The sequence below is a fragment of the Narcine bancroftii genome, chromosome 1, assembly GCF_036971445.1.
Source record: "Narcine bancroftii isolate sNarBan1 chromosome 1, sNarBan1.hap1, whole genome shotgun sequence".
Classification (NCBI taxonomy): domain Eukaryota; kingdom Metazoa; phylum Chordata; class Chondrichthyes; order Torpediniformes; family Narcinidae; genus Narcine; species Narcine bancroftii.
Window position 1 is genome coordinate 458852019 of NC_091469.1, and position 23386 is coordinate 458875404.

Consider the following 23386-nt stretch of genomic DNA (forward strand, 5'->3'; position numbering starts at 1 on the left):
CTGCACCACCATTCAACACAATCGTGACTGATCATTCAACTTTCGTACACTATTCCTGCTTTCTCTCCATGCCCTTTAATCAAGAGAGCCACATCTAACTCCATTTTGAACATTTCTAACAAACTGACCGCAACAATGCTCTGTGGGAGAAAGTTCAACAAGTTCACAACCTTACTGAGTGAAGAAGTTTCTCCTCGTCCCAGTCCTACATAGCTTACCCCTTACTCTTCAACTGTGACCCCTTGTTCTGGCCTTCTGCAACACTGGGAACTTTCTTCCTACATCTAAGATGTCTAGTCTTGAGAGAATGTTATATGTTTCAATGAGATTCTTTCTCGTTCTTCTAAATTCCAATGAGTATAACCCTGATTCTCTTCCAAAGTCAGTCCTGTCTTCTCAGAAGTCAGTCTGGTGTACCTCTCTGTACATCCTAGCAAGAAATAGCCTTCCTCATACTAGGAGACCAAAATTGCACCCAGTACTCAAGGCGTGACCTCAGCAAGTGGCAATACCACTTCATTAAGACTGCCGTGTTTACATATTCAAAATCTCTCGCAATAAAGGCTGTGATAGTACAGGATACTATCACTAATGTATATATTTGTATATATTTGCATATAGTAGTAGTGATTGGCCGAGAGCCGTAGCCACGCCTACTGGCAGGTCATAAAGGGCTACTCCTCACCAGACCCAGGTCAGTCTGGACCGGTCGACCTCGAGGTTCCATGCTCCAGTTTTTTGTTAATAATAGCCTTGGTTTGAGTAAACAAGACTTTGAGTAATTTGATGTGCTACAAAGGCCAACATGCTTTCTGCTTTCTTCATCAACTGCTGTTACCCACATTTCAACCTTCTATTATCGGATGCACCACAACACCCAGATTTTGTTGCACCTCCCATTTTTATCCTTTGTCCCCAGGCCTAGATGTCATTGCCTCCAAAATGGATGACCTCACAGTTATCTACATTACACTGGTTTAGGATTGTCTTCTTCTTCTTTGGCTTGGCTTCGCGGACGAAGATTTATGGAGGGGGTAAAAAGTCCACGTCAGCTGCAGGCTCGTTTGTGGCTGATAAGTCCGATGCGGGACAGGCAGACACGGTTGCAGGGGAAAATTGGTTGGTTGGGGTTAGGTGTTGGGTTTTTCCTCCTTTGCCTTTTGTCAGTGAGGTGGGCTCTGCGGTCTTCTTCAAAGGAGGTTGCTGCCCGCCAAACTGTGAGGCGCCAAGATGCACGGTTTGAGGCGTTATCAGCCCACTGTCAATGTGGTAGGCACCAAGAGATTTCTTTAGGCAGTCCTTGTACCTCTTCTTTGGTGCACCTCTGTCACGGTGGCCAGTGGAGAGCTCGCCATATAACACGATCTTGGGAAGGCGATGGTCCTCCATTCCGGAGACGTGACCCACCCAGCGCAGTTGGATCTTCAGCAGCGTGGATTCGATGCTGTCGACCTCTGCCATCTCGAGTACTTCGACGTTAGGGATGAAAGCGCTCCAATGAATGTTGAGGATGTAGCGGAGAAAAAGCTGGTGGAAGCATTCTAGGAGCCGTAGGTGATGCCGGTAGAGCACCCATGATTCGGAGCCGAACAGGAGTGTGGGTATGACAACGGCTCTGTATACGCTGATCTTGGCGAGGTTTCCAGGTGGTTGTGATACCATGTGAACAATGTTTCTGCTGCCATCTCCTCAAATTGGACAGAAGTTCCTATCTGAATCCCTTAATGTGCTTTAACTTCAGTGAAATATCAGCAGAAAATGCATTCAATCCACTGACAAAGATGCATTAGAGAATAGAAACTCTGAAGCCCCTTCCTGTCAGTGCAGGAAAATAAAAATAATTAATTAAAAAGTATCAAATCATTCTATTCTCTGAAAATGCATCAACTAACTTGTTAAAAATTATATTTTTGTCTTCGCAATAAGCTGTGTTGCGCCAAAGGTGAGACTGAAGACGTTGCACCAATAAATGACTAATGTATATTTCACTTGGATGCACAGGAACCACTCTGGTTGTTCAGTGGGACAATGTTCATCTACAGGATAACTATGATCTAGGAAGTTTCACCTTCCAGGCAACCCTGCACAGTGATGGACGGATTGTATTTGGATACAAAGAGGTGAGTTTTTTGATTTGTTTGGATTCTGTTATAGTTCAAGCAAATACATTGCGCAAGTGCACTTGAATGATTATTTTTTTCCTGTGGATGGTACTCCTAAAGTCGGGTAAAATGTATGAGTAGATCTTCCATTTGCTATCAGCCAATTTCAGGCAAATTAATTTTAACATATTAGTGTTGCCCTTTATTGACTGAATGGCTTGGATCACGTTTGTGTCCTAAAATTGGGAGGTGCAAAAGAGCTTTATTTTTAAATTTAATGTTGCATTCTAATAAAAAAATGTCATTTCATTTATTTGTCTGCTCATTTATTTATTTATAGTGCTAGCTGCTTCCAGCTGTTGAAACCCACGCTACCCAATTAACCTATCAACCCCGCACGTTTTGGAGGATGGGGGGAAACTGGAGAGCCTAGAGAAAACCTATGCAGGTCCCGGAGAAAACATGCAAACTCCTGACAAAGAGCGTTGGATACGAACCCAGCACTGGCGATAACTGCTACACTAACCATGCCACCCATATCACAAAGAAGTTGGCAAAATTTAAGAATAGGGAAAAATCTTGTCCTCTTTATTTTTCCATGGACAGTGGCCAATCGATATCAGCTCTCATCAATTGCAATTTTTTAAAATCAGCTGCATTTCAATCCATTGGTTTTACAAAAAGTTGTTTTCCAAATTGAAGATTTAATCATTCACATAGAGATTTAGCGATTTGTTATAGTTCAAAATTGCAATACTTTGTCTTGTAAATGTGGCCCGTAATAGTGCGTTTTTTTTTTAAATTTTTTATTTTTCACACCATAAATCACATTAGCCATGATATACACTATTTCTTTTTCACACATATACAGTGACTTTTTCTCCCCCCCCCCCCCTTTCCTCCCAAACCACCCCCCCACTCCCCCCTCTCATCCATTTTAGGTATACAATCTAGGTTGCATTAAGCCAGTCAGACAATGTTGTCATTCAACAAAATTACACCAGAAATTCTACTGAGTCCATTCTTTTCTTTCCTTCTCCTTCCATCAACTTAGGTAATGTTTGTCCCCGGTAGGTTTTCGCTATTGTATTTAATGTAAGGCTCCTATACTTGTTCGAATATTTCAATATTATTTCTTAACCTATATGTTATTTTTTCTAATGGAATACATTTATTCATTTAAATTTAGTAGTTTCTTCCTTCTAATTTGGTTATGTATTCCATTAATATTTAAAGACATATAGTTCAGCGTAGCCCTTTTATATTTTGTTTATCTTCTCTTTCCGTTTTTCCATCATTACCTTTCCTCCTTTTCCATTTCTGTTTTCTTATTTTCAACTCTTTATAAGACAACATTCCTACAACATCCAACATTTTCCTTATTCTCCTATTTCTATCTTATTTATCCCCAATCTCCCCTTCACCTCCTGAGTTGTCCTTTATCCCTTGTCGGACAACCACAATAGTGCGGTTTTCTGAAGATAATTGTAACTGGTTGACTGAGATAGTTTTATGCTTTGAGGGGTTCACATCTTGTAATCAGCTCAGAGAAGACGCAGTTTCATTCCAATTTTACCACTTGTTGCCAATAGCAAGGAACAATGGATGACAGATGTTCCATTTGAAAGAATCCTACACATATTAATTTTTTTTCTGTCCTTTAGATACCTGTGTCCGTGACGCAGATCAACTCAGCCAATCACCCAGTGAAAGTGGGGCTTTCGGATGCATTTGTGGTCGTCCACAAGATCCAGCAGATTCCCAGTAGGTGAAATTGCACTCATTCATTCAATCGATATTGTGCTGCCCAGGCCATAAAATGCATTTGTGAGGAGATTTCCCTTAATTTCCAAGGAGGAAGCTTGTAAAATATTAGATCTGTAATTTTTTTTTTTTAATTTTTTATTTTTCACACCATAAATCACATTAGCCATGATATACACTATTTCTTTTTCACACATATACAGTGACTTTTAGATCTGTAATGTTGAGACATAAATTTAGTTTTAGAAATGTTGAATATATAGTGGTGTACAGTTTATTGTTCTAACAGTAACTTGTCTTTTGTATAGTTCAGATTCACTAATATCAAAATACAGGCCATAGTAGCTGATGCTCTAAATAATATAAAGTGAATTATGTTCAAGGAATACATTTCTAGCATCAAATAACAAAGAGAGGCTTTTCACCCACTCTGGCTCCTTGACAATATATACTTGTTTGGGGATTTGTTTTTACATTCCTGGCAGGTTAATCGAATAAACTTCAGCTGACATGGAGATATTGAACCATAAGACATAAGAGCAGATTTAGCCCATTCAGCCTTCTCCACCATTCAATCCCATTCTTCCAACTTTTCTCCATAACCTTTGACACCCAAAAACCAATCACCTCTTTTTAGATCTACTTGCCCTCCTCGTCTACCTGTGGCAACAAATTCCACAGTTTCACTATCTTCTGGCTGAAGAACTATCTCCTCTCTCTTCTAAAGGCATCCTTCAATTCTGAGGCTATGACCTCTCATCCTGGACACTTCCTCAGGGCCTCAGATATTCCAGAGTACGTTGGGACTACTTACATCATGGAAGAGTTAGCCCACATAAAACATTAAATACACAATAGTGCTGGAGAAACACAACAGGTTCCGCAGCATCCATATGAAGCAAAGATGTATCTGCTGCGGAGTTTCTCCAAATCTTTTGTGCATTTACTACAATCACAGCATATGCAGACTTTCTTGTTTCACTGATCAGAACTATTAAATATTTTTTGGTCAGAAGTGTTAAATATGCCTGGCTTGAGCAGCACCAGTGTCAGCTGTTCTTTAAATATGTGTCTGCCTGGTGGTTTCTTTTTAGAGATGTTAAATCAACCATAGCCCTAGTCAATTACTGTCAGAATGAAATGAAAATCTAGTCACCTCAGTGTATTTGTAGGTTCATTGAGATGCTGAGAGAATCTCAATTGCCTGGCCTTTGTCTGATGGTAATGCAGCTTATAATTTCTATTGACACTTTATTTTTCATTGCTTAGTCAGAGATTAAGTAGATCTTGCTGGGTATTATCACATAATGATCTTTCCAAGAAAAAATATTACCCTGATTATTTTTTTAAAGTATGCAAATGGACTATCTCAGGAGTGTTTATGCCACAAAATGTAAAAATTCCATAAATTTAAGAATTGAGCAAGTAGTTATGATAGGATGTTTAAATCTTTTATGGATATCCAATTATATAGCAGAACAATTGTAGCATTGACTTAATTAATGTAGCATTGGCTTATTAAATTCTTAATTAGTGATACAAAAGGCACTGATTTAAAACAGTAAAGCAGGGTTGAAACATTTTCATTTACCGGACCCAAATGCTAAGATGACTGTTGGTCCTCACTTGATTAGAACATCGAACACTATATCACAGTTCAAGATGCGCTCGATGCTGTGCCGACCTATATATTCCTCCCAAAAGAAAACTAAACACTCCTTACCCCATAACCCTGTAGTGTTCGTGCTATGTGGGCGTGGAGGAGAATGACGAGCACACCAAATCCTTGAAGTCGAGCCTGGTTTATTCCACTGGCCATTGTGTTTATATGGGCTCCAGGCACTGATGTCAGGACACCACGTAATTGGAGCGCCGACCTGGGAATGACCGAAGTTCTTGCCAAAGTTCACTGTCTTCCCACCGTGCGGGAGGTCACCTGGGACGACGGCCGGTGTCACCACCCAGTCAGCATGGTCACTGTTTTCATTGGCTGTTTTGTGGGCCAGTTCACGTCTCCGTGCATGGACCACTACATGACGTCCCCTCCCCACCCCCAGAACCGGTAATCAGGCCGTTGTCCATTGACTTGGATGGTCTGCCCCTGCATCGCAGGGGAGGGTTGGAGACTGACTGGTTACAGTCCAGATATGCTGGTTTCAGGTGGTTAACAGTAAAGGTCTCCTCCTTACTGCTGACATCGAGGAAAAGTGGAGCTATTGACCCTAATTACCCTGTAAGGCCCCTCGTAGGGTCATTGTACATGTGCGGTCAGTGTGCGCCCTTTCTTACAAACAAGTCTTTAAGACCCTGGGGATGTTATGTTTGGGATGGCTGGGTTGTGGGGGTTGTTGCAGGACCAGGGACCCCAGTTTTTGCCACATTTTCAAGGGTTGCTGTGGGGTCTTCCGGGCGTTTGTCAGGGGCCAGGAACTCCCCTGGAATGATTAAAGGCACGTTGTAGACCATCTCCACTGCTGAAGTGTTGAAGTCTTCTTTTGGTATGGGTCGAATCCCCAGCAAGAACCAAGGCACTTTGTAATGCAGTTAGGATCTTTGAGCCGGGCCATCAAGGCTGCCTTCAGGTGCCTGTGAAACCACTCTATTAGCCCATTGGACTGAGGGTGGCACGCCGTAGTGTGGTGTCCCCAGGAAGTTAGCCAGCGCTGCCCAGAGTCCAGAAGTAAATTGTGCCCCCTTGTCTGAAGTTAGGTGCTCTGGGACCCCGAATCTGGACACCCATGTGTCGATGAGTACACTGGTGCAGGTTTCTGTGGTGGTATCAGCCTGCGGGACTGCTTCAGGCCACCTCATGGAGCAGTCAACTATGGTACATAGGTATTGCACCCCATGGGAAACTGGTAGCAGCCCCACTATATCGATATGTACATGGCTGAACCTGCATAGCGCTAGTTCAAAAGTCTGAGTGGGTGCCTTTGTGTGAGTCTGCACTTTTGAGGACTGGCTGTGCATGCAGGTCTTGGCCCACTGGCTGACCTGCTTATGGAGGATGTGCCGCCAAATCTGCTAGACTTGACTGTGGATCTTATTGCCGAATGCGCCAGGTTGTGGATGGCATTGAAAGGCCTCCATGCGGCCGGGACAGTGGGGAAAGGGCTGTCAGTGAAGGCGTTGCACAGTAGTGTCAGGTTGCCTGGTCCAACGGGAATGTCTTCCACCCTGAGATTGGAGATGGCTGTCTTATACATGGGGGTCTCAGGGTCCTGTTGCTGTGCTTTGGCACGGGCCACTTAGTAAATCCCCGGGACAGGGTGTGGACCAACTCGATCACGGGGCGTGACAGAAAGTCAGCTATCACGTTGATTTGCCTTGCGATGTGCTTTATGTCCTTGGTAAATTCAGACACGTAGGACAAGTGCTTCTGCTGCTGAGCTGACCACAGGTCCAATACCTTAATGAAGGTGAAGGTCAATGTCTTCTAACTGGTGAAGACCTTAAATTGCCGACCTTCTAAAAAGATCTTCTACCACCAGGTAGAGTGCCAATAGCTCCCAGTCGAAGGTGCTATATTTGAGCTCTGTGGGGCGGAGGTGTCTGCTGAAAAAGGCCAGGAAGCGTTAACTCTCAGAGCGGTACGTACCTCTGGTCTAGACTGTACCAGGAGGGTGGCATTGGCCAGCTCATCTTTGGCATTCTGGAATGCCCTCAAAGACTCGTTGTCCCAGGTAATGTCCTGTGACTTTCCATCCATTAGCGTGAAGAGGGGGTTCATGATGCAGGCCGCTGCCAGAATGAATTTGTGGTTAAAATTTATCATACCAGCAAATTCCTGTAGCCCCTTTACTGTTTGTTACTTGGTAAAGTGCCGGACCGCCTTGACCTTTTCAAGCCATGCTTGTTTATTCTGTGCCCCAGGAAATCAATAGTGTCCAGGCCGAATTGGCACTTTGTGGGGTTAATTGTTAAACTGAATTCACTCAACTGGGGGCACAGTTGTCTCAGGTGGGCGGTGTGGTCTTTGTGGATGCAGTTGGCAATGAGGATATTATCCAAATAGATGAAAGCAACTGGGAGGCCCCGGACCAGCTGCTGGAAAGATTGTGCCGTGTTTTTCATACCGAAGGGCATTCGTAGGAATTCAAACAGGCCAAAGAGGGTTATAATCATGTTCATGGGGGAATCTTGGGGGTGAACTTGGATCTGGTGGTACCCCTGGATGAGGTCCACCTTGGAAAACACCTGTGCCCCATGCAGGTTGGTGGCAAAATTTTGGATGTGGGGCACGGGATATCTGTCAGGCATTGTGGCCTCATTGAAATGGTAATAGTTGCCACATGGCCTCCTCCACCCCTCCCCTCCCCTGTTGTTTTTGGCACCATGTGGAGGGGTATGCCCAGGGACTGTTGGACCACCATACAATCCTTAAATCCTCCATTTTCTTGAACTCCTCCTTTGCAAGGCTGAGCTTTTTGGGAGGGAACCAACATACCCTGACATGGAGTGGGGGGGTCTTTAATCAGAATGTGGTGCCTTACCCCATGGTTTGGCTTGGCCGTGGAGAACTGTGGCACCAATATTGAAGAGAACTCTGCTTGAATGCAGGCGAACTCATTGTCTGCAAGCATTATGGAGTCAAGTTTGAGGTGGGGGGGTGTGCGTGTTGATTGGCTTCCTAATATTGATTGGCGGGTTGATTGGCTTGTAGAGTTTGAAAAGTTCTGGCATGCACCTAGTGCTGTCCCTTGAGGTTTACGAGCAGGCAGTGGGGACGAAGGAAATTGGCCCCCAGGAGCAGTTGCACCACTGCCAAGAGGGTAAAAGTCCATATTAATCAGCTGTTGCTGAACCGAAGGGGAATGGTGCGGATATCATAATTTAGGATGGAGGAGCTTTTAGCTGCAGCCATTTCTGGGCCCTGCTTGCTGCTTGCGGTGGGGAGAAGGATACTTATCTTGGCATTGGTGTTGACCAGGAAATACCTGCCCAACAAGGAGGGTGTCACGTGGCCAACCGCCACAGCCATCAATGATGTTTGGCCAGGGCGTTTCCCAGAAAATCACAAGGTGGGTGGCATCAATGGGCCCCCGCACCCCATCGCTGATGATAGTAGCAGAATTATCCCAGTGTATTAACTTGCCTCTCCATTGGTTTTGGTCTCACAGTTAGCTGTTCCTTGGGCTTGCTGACATGGTCTACAACGGCACTGGTATTCTTCTTCTCTCTCCAGAGCATGTCTGCCTGGGCTGCAACCCTTCGGGGGGTGGGGGGGGGGGGGGGGTTGCTGAAGTCCTGATCTGTGAGCAAGAGTCCGATATCCTTGGGCATTTGCTCCTGAAAGATCTGCTCAAAGAGCAGGCAGGGCATGTGGCCCTCAATCAAAGTGAGCACCCTGCTCATTAGGGAGGACAGAGCCCTGTCCCTCAAGCTGTCCATGTCTAGCAATTGGGAAGTGCACTCATGCTGGGAGAGCCCGAAAGTGCAGGTTAACAGCTCTTTGAGGGCCACATATTTGCCTTGCTCGAGAGGTTGCCATAGGAAGTCTACGACTCTTGCCACTGTCCTGATTAAGGGTGCGCACGATGTAGAAGTGGCGGGTGTCGTCGGTGAGGATGTGTCGAAGCTGGAACTGAGCCTCAGCTTGTTTGCACCACACATGTGGCTGCGACACCTAAAATGTTGGGAGCCTGGGAGAGAACGCATGGATGGTCGCTGGCTCTGCCTGTTCCGTCAACTGCCGGTTGGAACTGTCGGGGTCACCAATTTAGCATTTGCACTATGTGCATGTGGAGAAGAATGATATGCACACTAAAGCCTTGATGTTAAGACTGGTTTATTGCTCCGGTCTTTGATTTCATGTGGCCCCAAGTGATGATGTCGGGGCGCCAGTGTTTCTGCCACAGTTCACTGTCTTCCTGCAGTGCAGGAGGTCACCTCAGATGATGGCTGGTGTCACCCCCCCCCCCCCCCAGGTCTGTGCGGTCATCACGTTCATTGGCCATTTTGTGGGATGGTCCGCATCTATGTGTGTGGGCCGCTGCAGCCCTCGATCTTTCTTTAATCCATGCTCCTGTCTCGGAGTCTCTTAAGCTTTGCTTTTGTTTTAATTTATTCGGTCAGGAGTTGTATAGTTTTTCAAGGCAGCTATCAGGAAAGTTGATGAAGCAAAGACACTGGACGTTGACTCCATGGGCTTCAGTAAGGTCTTTGACAAGGGGCAACATGGGTGGTTGGTCAAGAAGGTTCAGTTGCTTGGTATCCAGGATGCGATCATACAGTGAATTGGATTACACTTTAGCTTTGTGGGAAGAGACAGAGTGGTAGTAGGGGATTGCCTCTTGAACTGGATCTATTATTGTTTGTCATCTACATCAACAATCTGGATGGTAATATGCTAAATTGTTCAGCAAATTTGAAGATAACACTAAGATTGGAAGTGTAGTGGTCAGTGAGGAAGACATTCAAAACTTGCAGTGGGATCTTCACCAGCTGGGAAAATATTTTAATGGCAGATGGAATTTGATGAGGACAAATATGCGATGATGCACTTTGAGAAGGATTTACACAGTAAATAGTAGGGAAATGTGGTCTGTTTCAGAATAGAAGGATCTGGAAATACAGATGTATAATTCCTTAAAAGTGGCATACCAGGTTGTAAAGAGAGCCTTCATGTCTTAAAGAATTGGCACAGCACTTGTGATGTTATATTGAAGTTGTTTGATATTTTGGTGAGGCCAAGTTTAGAGTATTGTGTGCAGTTTTGGTCACCTACCTACAAGGAAGATACCAATAAGATAGTGCAGAGAACATTTACTAGGATGTTGCCAAGACTTGAGGAGCTGAGTTATAAAGATAGAAATGTTGAATAGGTTAGGGCTTTATTCCCTGGAGTGTCGGAGAATAAGGGGAAATGTGAAAGTGGTGTACAACATTATGAATGGCCTAGATACTGAGGTTGGGTGGGACAAGAACTTGAAGACATGGGTTAAGGGTGAAAGGTAAAATGTTTAAGGAGAACATTTGGGCGGACCTTCAGAGTGTGGTGAGAATGTGGAAAGAGCTGCCAGTGGGGGTGTTGGATACAGGTTCAGTTTTGACATAAAAGAAAAGATTGGTCATGAACTTGGGTTGGAGGCGTATGGAGGGCTATGGTCCGGGTAGATGTCAATGGGACTAAATGGAATTTATCGTTCAAAGGCCATGTTTTTGTGCCATTGTTCTCAGGTTGAAGATGGCATGTCAGGGTTGGTATTTTCTATCGAACCATGACCGTTGCTTTAAAGCCAATTTAGAAGATCATAATGAGCCGGTCATATTGGCTCTCTTGAATTTGCATGTATAGCAGATTGGAAAATGGTAAATCTCCTTCCCTTAGTGATATTGCTGAAAAAGGATTGTTATTTATGATCATTATTACTGCTCCAAGCTTCTCACTCCAGTTATATTAATTACCTAACATTAATCTCCCCTGCTGCCATGTGGGGATTCAAAGCTGTGGCTCTGAATCAAAATCCTGTTGTTTGGAAGTCAATGCTGTAACATAACCACTAGAAATATGCCCTTCAACCCAACCCATCATGATATCCAAGTTGCCTATCTGAGCTAAACTCAATCTGCTGGAGGAACTCATGAGATCAAGCAGCATCAGTGGGGGGGTGGGGGGGGGAAGAAGGGTTTATATTTGAGGTCAAAGCTCTTTATTGAGATAAGAGGAGCAGCTAATCGAAAGAGGACAGAGCTAAAGGGTTGGTAGAGGAGCTCCACGTAGGATTGGTGAACCAGGTAGAGGTACACCTTGTCGGACAGAGGCATTCAATTGACAAATGCCAAACAAAGGGAGGGAGAGGAAATAAAAATGTAGAGGGTGGCATGGGTGATTGGAAGACAAAAGTTGCCAGTCTGATGAGAGGTGAGAATGGAGGTATAAAAGCAGACCAGTGGAATCAGAAGAAATGGGGCTGGTGGCAGAGAGCAGAGAATCCAATGGATAGATGGGGTTGGAGGGTGATGGAACTAAAGAGAAGGGAGAATGAGAATGGGTTGGGGGGGGGACTGTGAAGTGGTAGCTAGAAAAGGGGTCAAAAATGGGCTGAGGGGAAAAGGGGAAGTGCAAAGTGATGCAGAAGTGACTCATTACCAGAATTTTTAAAAATCCATGTTCTTACCATTGGGCTGTAGGCAGCCCAGGCAGAATATGAGGTGTTGTTCCTCTAATTTGGCAGTGGAGAAGGCCCAGTCAGGTCAGTATGAGAATCAAAAGGGGTTGGGGAGGGGGGGTTGACATGGCATGTAATTAGGAGCTCAGGATGACCGTTGTGGTCAGGGTGAAGATGCATCTAAACTCTGTGTGCAATATCTCATTTCAGCATCTGCAGTTGCCCATGTGTGGCCATTTGCCTGCTCTGGCCCCATATACTTCTAACTTTTTCCTTTCTATGTTATGGTACAAATGCCTTTTAAATGTTGTAATTGTACCTGACTCTCTTCTTTGGCTTGGCTTTGTGGACGAAGATTTATGGAGGGGTATGTCCATGTCTGCTGCAGGCTCTTTGGTGACTGACAAGTCCGATGCGGGATAGGCAGGTACAGTTGCAGCGGTTGCAAGGGAAAATTGGTTGGTTGGGGTTGGGTGTTAGGTTTTTCCTCCTTTGTCTTTTGTCAGTGAGGTGGGTTCTGTGGTCTTCTTCAAAGGAGGTTGCTGCCCGCCGAACTGTGCGGCGCCAAGATGCATGGTTGGAGGCGATATCAGCTCACTGGAGGTTGTCAATGTGAAAGGCACCAAGAGATATCTTTAAGCAGTCCTTGTACCTCTTCTTTGGTGCACCTCTGTCTCAGTGGTCAGTGGAGAGCTCGCCATATGACATGATCTTGGGAAGGCAATGGTCCTCCATTCTGGAGACGTGACCCACCCAGCGCAGTTGGGTCTTCAGCAGCATGGATTTGATGCTTGCGGACTCTGCCAGCTCGAGTACTTCGATGTTGGTGATGAAGTCATTCCAATGAATGTTGAGGATGGAGCGGAGACAGCACTAATGGAAGCATTCTAGGAGCCGTAGGTGATGCCAGTAGAGGACCCATGATTCGGAGCCGAACAGGAGCATGGGTATGACAACGGCTCTGTTCGCACTGAGCTTTGTGTGTTTCTTCAGGTGGTTGTTTTTCCAGACACTTGTATGTAGTCTTCCAAAGGCGCTATTTGCCTTGGCGAGTCTGTTGTCTATCTCTTTGTCGATCCTTCCATCAGATGAAATGGTGCAGCCAAGGTAGGTAAACTGGTTGACTGTTAGAGAAAAATACGAGAGTCTGCAGACACTGTGATTGTTGTAAAAACACACCAAAATACTGGAGGAACTCAGCTGGTCTTTTCAGCGACCTTAGAAGTCAAAGATAGACTGTCAATGTTTTGGGCCTAGGCCTTTCTTCAGGGAAGAAGTAGAATAAGCCACAAGCAGAAAATCTCAGAATGTCTCAGAATTCAGACAATGCTGGCTGAGGGAGCAATCCAGACCAACAAAAGGTGTTAATTGGATTTGATAAGGGACGAGTTAAGAATTTATCATATTTGTGCAAAAGAAGACAGGGAAAAGGAAGAGACAGAACTGGGGAAGGCTATGAGGAAAGAATGAGGTGGTGGGGTGGTTTAATGAAAGCCAGAGTTGAATATTTAAGCCATACGGTTGGAGATCCAGTCCGAAGATGACGTGTTGTTCTTCCATTTTGCAGGTGGTCTGAACCTGGCAGTGCATGAGACCACAGACAGACAAGTCAGCAAGGGAATAGAATGGAGCATTGAAATGGGTGGCCACTGGGAGATCCACGCTATTTTCGGTGGACAGAGCTGTGCTCAGTCACTCGAATGTAGAGGAGCCCACAACGGGAGCACCGGATGCAGTCGATGTCCTCTGCAGATTCACAAGTGAATGTTGCTTCACTTGGAAGAACTTTTTGGGGCCCCGAATGCTGGTGAGGGAGGAGGTGTGGGCTGAAGTGGAGCACCTCCTGCAGTCACAGGAGTGGGTCCAAGGGACAATTGGTGAGAAGAGAGGAGTGGACAAGGGAGTCATGAAAGAAACGGTCCCTACAGAAGGAGAGGGGAATACGTATCTAATGGTGGGATCACCCTGCCCCCTGAAGGCTTCCATTCCATTCTCTCAATTCCTGTGTCTCTGTCGCATCTGCACCCAGGATGACGACTGCCATGCCAGACCTTTAGAGATATCTCCTTCTTCAAACAACGAGGCTTTCCCTCTACCACCATAAACTCAGCGCTCATCAGCATACCCTTTATTGCCTGCACATCTGTGGTGTCCCCCTCCATCCCCATGCAAAACAAGGAGAGGATTCCTCTTGTCCTTTCCTACCACCCCACCAACCTCTGCATCCAACACATCCTCCACCACCATTTCTACCACCTACTACGTGATCCCACCACTAGACACATATTCACCTCCCCCCCCCCTCTACTCCATCTTCCACAGGGACCACTCCCTCTGTGACTCCCTTGTCCTCTCCTCCCACCCAACCAATCGTTCCCTTGAAACCTACCCCTGTGACCCAGGAGATGCTCTGCTTGCACCCCCTCCTCCTCCCTCACCATCATTTGGGGCCCCAAACAGTCCTTCCAAGTGAAGCAGCATTTTACTTGTGAATCTACAGGGGCCATCTACTGCATCTGGTGCTCCTGTTATGATCTCCTCTACATCATAGAGACTGGAAGCAGACTGGGAGATGGCTTTGTTGAGCACTTCGCTCTATCCTCCAAAATAGCGTGGATCTTCCAGTGGCCACCCATTTCAATGCTCCATTCTATTCCCTTGCTGACTTGTCTGTTTGTGGTCTCATGCACTGCCAGAGAGATTGGAGGAATAATCTTCTTCTGACTGGACACCCCCCAACTGGATGGGATTAATATTGACTTCTCTGGCTTTTGTTAAGCTCCCCTCCCCCATTACCTTCCCCTAGATCTGTCTCTCCCTTCCGTCTCCTTTCACATAACCGTAATAAATTTTTACATCCCTTATCATATCCAAATCACACCTTTTGTCAGTCTGGATTCATCTCTCAACCAGCATTGTCTGAATTCTGAGTCTTTCTGATTTTCCCTGCTTTTGGCTTATTCTGCTTGTTCCTTGAAAAAGGGTTCAGGCACGAAATGTCGGCAATATTATCTTTGTCTCCGAAGGACGCTGAAGAAACTGGCTGAGTTCCTCCAGCATTTCTTTGAGTTTTTATTGGTTACTCTGGAGCCTCCTCTTGCAGCTCATTCCATGTGTCTGTTAAAGTCACGCTCTTGTCAAAATACAAAAGGTACAACCAAGCTACTCAGTACAATTCAAACAGATTTTATTTAAGTAACGCTAGCAGGAATGAGCAGTCTGTAGTGTTGGGTAGACAAAGTCATCTCACTAAGACTGTTTGGTCTCATTCAAAGAACACAGTCACAGGGTACAATATTTAAGGCATTTTCCTACATACAAATTGGACAACATTTCTTTGAAGGTATTGCTACATCTTATGTTTTACATTTTGCATATCCTCTTCAAGACGGAAATGATTTGTTGTTGGTCATTTAATCTCATGTACCAGTTATAATTAAGAACATCTTCTGGTATACAAAAAAATCAACTGAAGTCTGGATGGGTTGCTCACAGTACACATCAGTATCTATTCTCCACACCAGCCTGATTTCTTGTTTCCATTATAAATGACTAGTTTCATAGTATCTTAGATTCTTGAAGTTGACAATGGTGATCAAAACTTCAGCACTGAAACCATGCCATTCAGGGACTGAGTGGTGCTGGATGCTTATCACAGCCTTTAGATCATGTCTAACAACGAGATAGACAACAGACTCGCCAAGGCAAATAGCGTCTTTGGAAGAGTACACAAAAGAGTCTGGAAAAACAACCAACTGAAAAACCTCACAAAGATAAGCGTATACAGAGCCGTTGTCATACCCACACTCCTGTTCGGCTCCGAATCATGGGTCCTCTACCGGCATCACCTACGGCTCCTAGAACGCTTCCACCAGCGTTGTCTCCGCTCCATCCTCAACATTCATTGGAGCGACTTTATCCCTAACATCGAAGTACTCGAGATGGCAGAGGCCGACAGCATCGAATCCACGCTGTTGAAGATCCAACTGCGCTGGGTAGGTCACATCTCCAGAATGGAGGACCATCGCCTTCCCAAGATCGTGTTATATGGCGAGCTCTTCACTGGCCATCGTGTCAGAGGTGCACCAAAGAAGAGGTACAAGGACTGCCTAAAGAAATCTCTTGGTGCCTGCCACATTGACCACCGTCAGTGGGATGATATCGCCTCAAACCGTGCATCTTGGCGCCTCACAGTTTGGCGGGCAGCAACCTCCTTTGAAGAAGACCGCAGAGCCCACCTCACTGACAAAAGGCAAAAGAGCAAAAACCCAACACCCAACCCCAACCAACCAATTTTCCCCTGCAACCGCTGCAACCTTGTCTGCCTGTCCCGCATTGGACTTGTCAGCCACAAATGAGCCTGCAGCTGACGTGGACATTTACCCCCTCCATAAATCTTCGTTCGCGAAGCCAAGCCAAAGAAGAAAGAAAGAACAGGTAGTAGTTAGCCCTATTGTGTGAAAGAGATCAGGCAGGCATCAGTAGAAGAGGTGACTCTCTCTCTCTCTCTCTCTCTCTCTCTCTCTCTCTCTCTCTCTCTCTCTCTCCCCCATCTTGCTGGCAATGTCTGTGTGATAGTTTCTTCATTTTAATTCCCCTAACTAGACATTCTTTTGCTAATATTCTACATGTCCACCATATTCAGTGGAGAAAAAAAAAACTTTATTTTTGTCCCCTGTTCCCTTTAAATCTTGTTTCTCTGACATTAAACCTATGCCCTTGAGTTTTAATCTCCATCACCCCGAGGAAAAGGTTGTAACTTTCCACTTTGCTTAGGATCCTCATGCATTTATAAACCTCCATTTGATAACCCCTCGACCTCCTCGACTCTAAGGAAAATAGTCCCAGCCTGTCAAATCTCTCCTTAGGTCTGAAGCCCTTCAATCCCTTCAACATCCTTGTCAATCTTTCCTGCACCTCAATCACATCTTTCCTATCGTTGGCAACCAGATCTGCAGTCAATATTCCAAATGCAGTTTCACCAATGTCCTACAGAACCATAACATGACATCCTGTCCGATCAAAGGGCAAGTGACTTATGCCTTCCTGCACCTCAATCACATCTTTCCTATCGTTGGTAACCAGATCTGCAGTCAATATTCCAAATGCAGTTTCACCAATGTCCTACAGAACCATAACATGACATCCTGTCCGATCAAAGGGCAAGTGACTTATGCCTTCATCACCTCCTCGTCTACCTGTGATGCCAATTGCAAAGAACTATGTTCTTGTAAATCTTGGTCTGACAGTTCTACAATGCTCCCCAGGGCCTGGTCAAAAACGACCTATTTTGCCTGGTTTAACATACTAAAATGCATCACTTCACACCTTTCTAAGTTAAATTCCACTTGCCATCCATTTGCCCAATTTTCCAGTTGGTATACATCCTGTTGTCAACTTTAGACAATCCTCTTCATTGTCCACTATAGCAGCATTTTTGGTGTTACCTCCCAGCAATACTAACCATGCCTCCTTCATTCTATCCAAATCATTAATGTATATGATGAACAAGGCAAACGCAGCACCAATTACTGCGGTGCGCCACTGGTTACAGTGTTGGAAAAACTCAGCAGGACCATGCATCAGCTGTGGAAGTAAAAGATAAACAATGTTTCAAGACTAAGCTCTTCAAGATGACCAGACATGAAATGATTGTTGTCTTTTACTTCCCCTGAATGCCATGGGACCTGCCAAGTTTCTCTAGTACATTTGTATATGGCACTCGACCCCAACAGATGCAGCCATGTTTAACAGCCTCCAATCTGTGTAATGGTGCAACTTCCCCAATAATTTCCAACATTTAAAAACCTTATTTTCACAATGAATCCAATTGAATGTTAAATATTTTTCACATATTCAGAAAGGCAAAGGTTTTAGTTTCTATTTGCAATGTGATTCACATATTGAGGTCGAGTGTTAATCTAATAATCTAAGATGCCTTTTGATGCTGGATTAGGCTTCCAGTCTGAAATTATGAGGCTCCAATCTAGTAAATTTACAATACAGACCATCTTCAGACTTAACTCAAACATTTATATCATGTACACAGACAATTCAGCCCTCACAGTGAAAAAGTATTCAATTTTGCTAAAGAATCGTGTTACATTAGTGATGGCCTGTATGTGTGGGTCATTGGCATCAACCTTCAAATTAAGATGCACTAACTCTCATAACAAATATGCATATTTGCTCTCTTTCAGTTTTACAATATTCTCAGATATAATCTCCTGAACACTTTCTCCAAAAATCACGAGATCATCTGCCTATGTGCACAAGGGAATCAACAGATCATCTTGGTTACACAAAATCATATCCATCATGGCCTGGAAAGTATTGAACAAATCCCTGACAATTCAGAAGAAAATTTATTATTTATTAGAGTCGTATTTGAATGCCAATTGGCAGATTTTTTGACTCTCTTGCCAACTTTGCTGATGTGTGGAAAAGGTCCAATGTTATGAATGTATTTGATCCTGCTGTCTCCGCAGTCATGTTCTGCAAAGTGGTCACATATTATTCATCATCTACAGTTTGATATAGTGTCCCTTTTATAATCTTCACATGACTGCACAGTATTGTCCATTTTAGGACATGGCCAGCATGGTGGGCCACTCACATGAGCACTAGTTTATCCAATTCCTCCTCAACTTGACTATAAATAGCACACAGGAATGGTCTGGGCTTGCAACAGACCAACTTTGCATCTGACCCATTGCAGATGTGCATATGGGTGTCCTGTTAAATTGTTACCATTATTTTTCAATATAAAATCTAGGCCCTTTCACAAGGTGCCAACATTGAAATAGCAATGCAGAATATGTGCTTGCAATCGAGCATGAGTTGTCACAGCCAGTTCTTCCCCCATGAAGGTTAACCTGTTTTAACAATATAATTGTGATCTGTTGTGTTTCACTTCATTTGGCCACCATGTTTGTAAAGCCTTATTAGAGAAAGTCAGTGTGACTGCGCAATGGCGCCTAACTCAAATTGCAAAACAAGTTTAAATCATTACTGTTCAGTCTACAACTGTATCAATTTTCATGTCAGTCCGATTTATTACCACCTGTACTCAAAATCGTGTCTGTTTGCTGCTGTTACTGCTTTTAATTCCATTTCCTTCTGGACTGAATGAACCTCACAACGTAAAGTTCTTCATTATTGTTGTTCTAAATTACCACTGAAATTGCTTTTATTGCTTGCCTTTGCATTAGATCTCTGGACACTGTAGGCATGAGCAGGCTAAACTGATAAGCTGATTGCGAGTGATGACCATTGAAACAATGGCAACGGACTGAGCTGGGCTCATCACTGTACTTGGGTTTGTTGCTTTAGAATTTGCTGGGCCTCTCCACCTCTGGATTGTAATAACGCCTGAGGTTTTCTGATCTCGGGAGCTAAACAAGCTCAGGACTGGTCAGTAATTGGAGGGGAGGCTGCCTAGTAACACCAGGTGCTGTAGGTTTCTTTGAGGGGCGCTGGACAAAGTGGCGACTCTCTGTGTGCCTTAAGGTAGACAAAGTTAAATGTATGTTACATGACAATAATGGAACCCTTACCTTTATCATTTGAAGTCCTCTGAGTTGGATAATAATTCTCCATCATTCTTAGATGCTCTCTCCATTAACACCCCAATTTTATATGCAACTATTTTTACACACATCTTTAATTAAACTTGTTCATCCACCAGACCTCAAACAAAACTATTGTGTTAGGCACAACTCAAAATATCACCCAATTTGTAGGGGAATGAGATCTTTAAGAAAACAATTCCTCAACTGGCTCCTGGCATCTTGAACCAAACGTTCAGTGTTTTCTAATGACTTTGAATTAGAGTAGTCTTCCAGTTTTTGTTAAGCAAGCTTTTTTTTTGCTGTATGCTTCTATCCCAAAATCCATCAGATCCACATCAAGAACACTGCTCTGTACACTGGCTTATCACATCAATATAAGCTGTTGTGTTATCCATAAGGCCATGAGACATAGGAGCAGAAATTGGCTATTCAGCCCATCAAGTCTGCCCCGCCATTCAATCATAAACTGATCCATTTTCCCACTCAGACCCACTGCCCGAACTTCTCCCTATAACCTTTGATGTCCTGGCCAATGAAGAATCCATTAATCTCCCCCTTAAATAGAGTTCAGATTTATATATTGTCAGACGACCTGCGTGAAATCATGTACAATCCTGAGATTCTTTATTTCCTGTGGGCCAGGCAGAATTACCACTTATTGGTAGTGCCAAAAATCTGTACACAGCATATACATGTAAACAAATGAAGATCTGTAAACAGATAATGAATGCAAACAAAGTGACTGTGCAAAACAGAGAGAATTTAATTTAAAAAAACAATAAAATGGACAAGAAAAAGTCCTTAAATGAGTCCTTGATTGAGTTTGTCGTTGAGGAGTCTGCTGGTGGAGGAGCAGAAGCTGTTTCTGAACCTGGTGGTGTGAGTCTTTTGGCACCTAAACCTCTCTCCTGATGGCAGCAGGAACACAGAGCATGTACTGGGTGATGTGGGATTTTGATGATTGCTGCTGCTCTCCAATGGCAGTGTTCTTGATAGTGGGAAGGGCTTTGCCTGTGATATCCTGGGATGTGTCCACGACCACTTGGAGGGCTTCACACTCAGCGGTATTGGTGTTCACATACCAGACCATGATGCAGTCAGTCACCACACCTCTGTAGAAATTAGCCAGGGTTTCTGGTATCATATCAACCCTCAACAAACTCCTGAGGGAGTAGGTGTGCAGATGTGCTTTCTTCACGATACCATTAATGTGTTGGGTCCAGAAAAGGTCCTCTGAGATAACTCCAAAGAACTTAAATTTGCTCACCCTGTCCACCTCTGGCTTTCTCTTCCTAAAGTCAACAATCAGCTTCTTAGTTTTGGTGACATTGAGTGTAAAGTTATTGCTGGTGCACCATTCAGCCAAGTATTCAATCTCCCCTCTGCATTCTGACTCATCACCTTTCTTTATACAACCCACTACTATGGTATCATCGGCCAATTTGTAGAAGTTGTTGTTGTCGGACCGAGCCAACAGCCATAGGTATAAAGTGAGTAGAGCAGGGGGCTGAAAATGCAGCCCTCGGGTGCTCTAGTACTGATGGAGATTGTGGAGGAGATGTTCTTATCAATCTTCACTGATTGTAGTCTTGAGGTGAGGAAATCCATGATCCAATTGCACAGTTGGGTGTTGAATCCCAGGTTTTGGAGTTTACTGATCAGTTTTGAGGGGATGATGGTGTTAAATGCTGAACTGTAGTCAATAAGGACCATCCTGATGAATGTATCTTTACTGTCCAGCTGATCAAGGGCTTTGTGTACAGCTAATGAGATGGCATCTGCCTTAGACCTGTTGATATGATAGGCAGACTAGAATTTATCCATGTCCCTGCTAAGGCAGGAGCTAATATGCTTCCACACCAGCCTTTCATAACACTTCATCACTGTTGGTGTATGTGCTACTGGTCTATAGTCATTGAGGCAGGTTACTGCACTCTTCTTGGGCACTGGTATGATTGGTGCCTCTTTGAAAAAGGTGGGTACCACATCCTGCTTGAGTGAGATATTGAAGATATCTGTGAAATACTTTGGTATGTTGGTCAGCACAGATCTTTAATACTCAGCCAGGTACTCCGTCAGGGCTGAATATTTTCCTCGGATACACTCCAGCGTGCATGTCCTCCTCAAATATGGATTGGATGGGATCACCAGGTGACTGGAGTGTGGAAGGGTGATTCTTCGCTGTCGTCAGATCAGGCGTAGAAGGCATTGAATTCCTCTGGGAGAAAAGCTTTGCCATCTGCTACCTACTGGATTTGCTTTTGTAGCAGGTTATAGCATTTAGGCCTTGCCACAGCTGTCTGGTGTCCCTTGTTATTTCCATTTTCATCCTGAATCTCCATTTCGCCCTGGAGATAGCTTTTCGCAGGTCACACCTGCTCCTTTTCTATTGATCTGGATCTCTCGACATAAATGCCTGTGGTCCGGCTCTCAGCAGGTTCTGGATTTCATTGTTCATCCATGGCTTCTGGTTGGGGAAAACCCTGTACAATTTATTGGGACACCCTCATCCACAGCTGTTTGGTTAAAGTCTGTGACACCCTCTGTGTACTTGTTCAGGTTCTGAGCTGAGTCCTTGAACACCACCCAATCTGCTGACGCGAGCAAATCCTGTAACCTTTTTCATTCTCCTGTGAACAACTTCGAGCTGTCCTGATCTCCAGAGCTTCTCTTTTTAGGCCCTATCTGTATGAAGGCAGAAGGAGAAAACCCAGGTGGTCCGCCTTTCCAAAATGCGGTCTCAGAAAAGAATGGTAGGTCTTCCTTATCCTGGTGTAGCAGTGATTGAGTGAGCTTGGACCTCTGGTGCAGCAGGTTACATGCTGGTGATAGTTGAGCAGGGTTTTCCTGACACAGGCCTAGTTAGACCCAGAGACTTGTTGTTCACAACTGCCTGCGGTGACTAATTCCACAGATTCACCACCCTCTAGCTAAATAAATTCTTCTGCATTTCTCTTCTAAGAGGATGCTCTTCAATTCATAAATTGTGCTCTCTTGGACTCTGTCAGCATGGAAGTCAACTTTCTACATCTACTTTCTCCATGCCTTTCCACATTGAAAATGTTTTCAATGAAATTGTCCATTCTCCAACATTCAAATAAGTACAGGCCAAGAACTCTCCTCATATGATAACAGTTTCTTTCCCGGAATCACCCTTGTGATCCTCCTCTGAGCCCTCTGTAATGTCAACACATCTTTTGGTAAATGAACCCAAAACTGTCTACAATACTCTGTGAGTTGTCTCCAGTGCCTTGTAAATCCCCTTCACATCCCTCCTGTTACATTCTATTACTCAAAATAGAGGAAGTACAGCATGGAAACAGGCCCTTCAGCCCATTATGTCCATGTCGACATTGGCTCTAACCCATTCACTCAAATTAAGTCTGAATTCCTCTTATGCCTTGCCTTTTGAAGTTATCTTATCCTTCACTCCCCATGATATTGTTCAGTTTAAAAATCAACATGTTCATTCATTCAATAAACAAGTGGAATGATCATGTTGCTGCTTCTGTTAAATCCCCTCAGAACAGCTATTTTGTCTTATTTCTATTCAACCGTGATGTGACTGAACTTGGTGCATAATGCAGTCATGATAAGCCCCCATAGATGTCCCTTGCCCCTGTGACTTGGCTAAATCACATGAGGTGCAATAGGAATACATCACAAAAAAAAATCGGTTTGAATGCAAAATGCTTACCTAAAACATGCCAGGTGAGTTTCAACTTTCCCTGTTGAAAGCTACGTGACATCCTAATTTTATGGTGATTTGCAGTATCTTTAAAAAAATGCTTTAAGACATATAAACAATGTGAACTTTTTTTGCAAGGTAGAAAACCCT

The 23386-nt window shown here is 44.2% G+C and overlaps 1 protein-coding gene across 3 annotated transcripts in view; it reads left to right on the forward strand.

Moving 5' to 3' along the window:
* Window positions 1-23386, forward strand: part of LOC138751829 (plexin domain-containing protein 2-like) — a 558229-nt gene that overhangs the window by 383916 nt on the left and 150927 nt on the right. For all 3 annotated transcript variants that reach the window (XM_069914669.1, XM_069914668.1, XM_069914670.1), the window contains exons 6-7: window positions 2002-2120; window positions 3767-3866. In XM_069914669.1, coding sequence (XP_069770770.1) covers window positions 2002-2120; window positions 3767-3866 — 219 coding nt within the window. The remainder of the gene's footprint in view (window positions 1-2001; window positions 2121-3766; window positions 3867-23386) is intronic.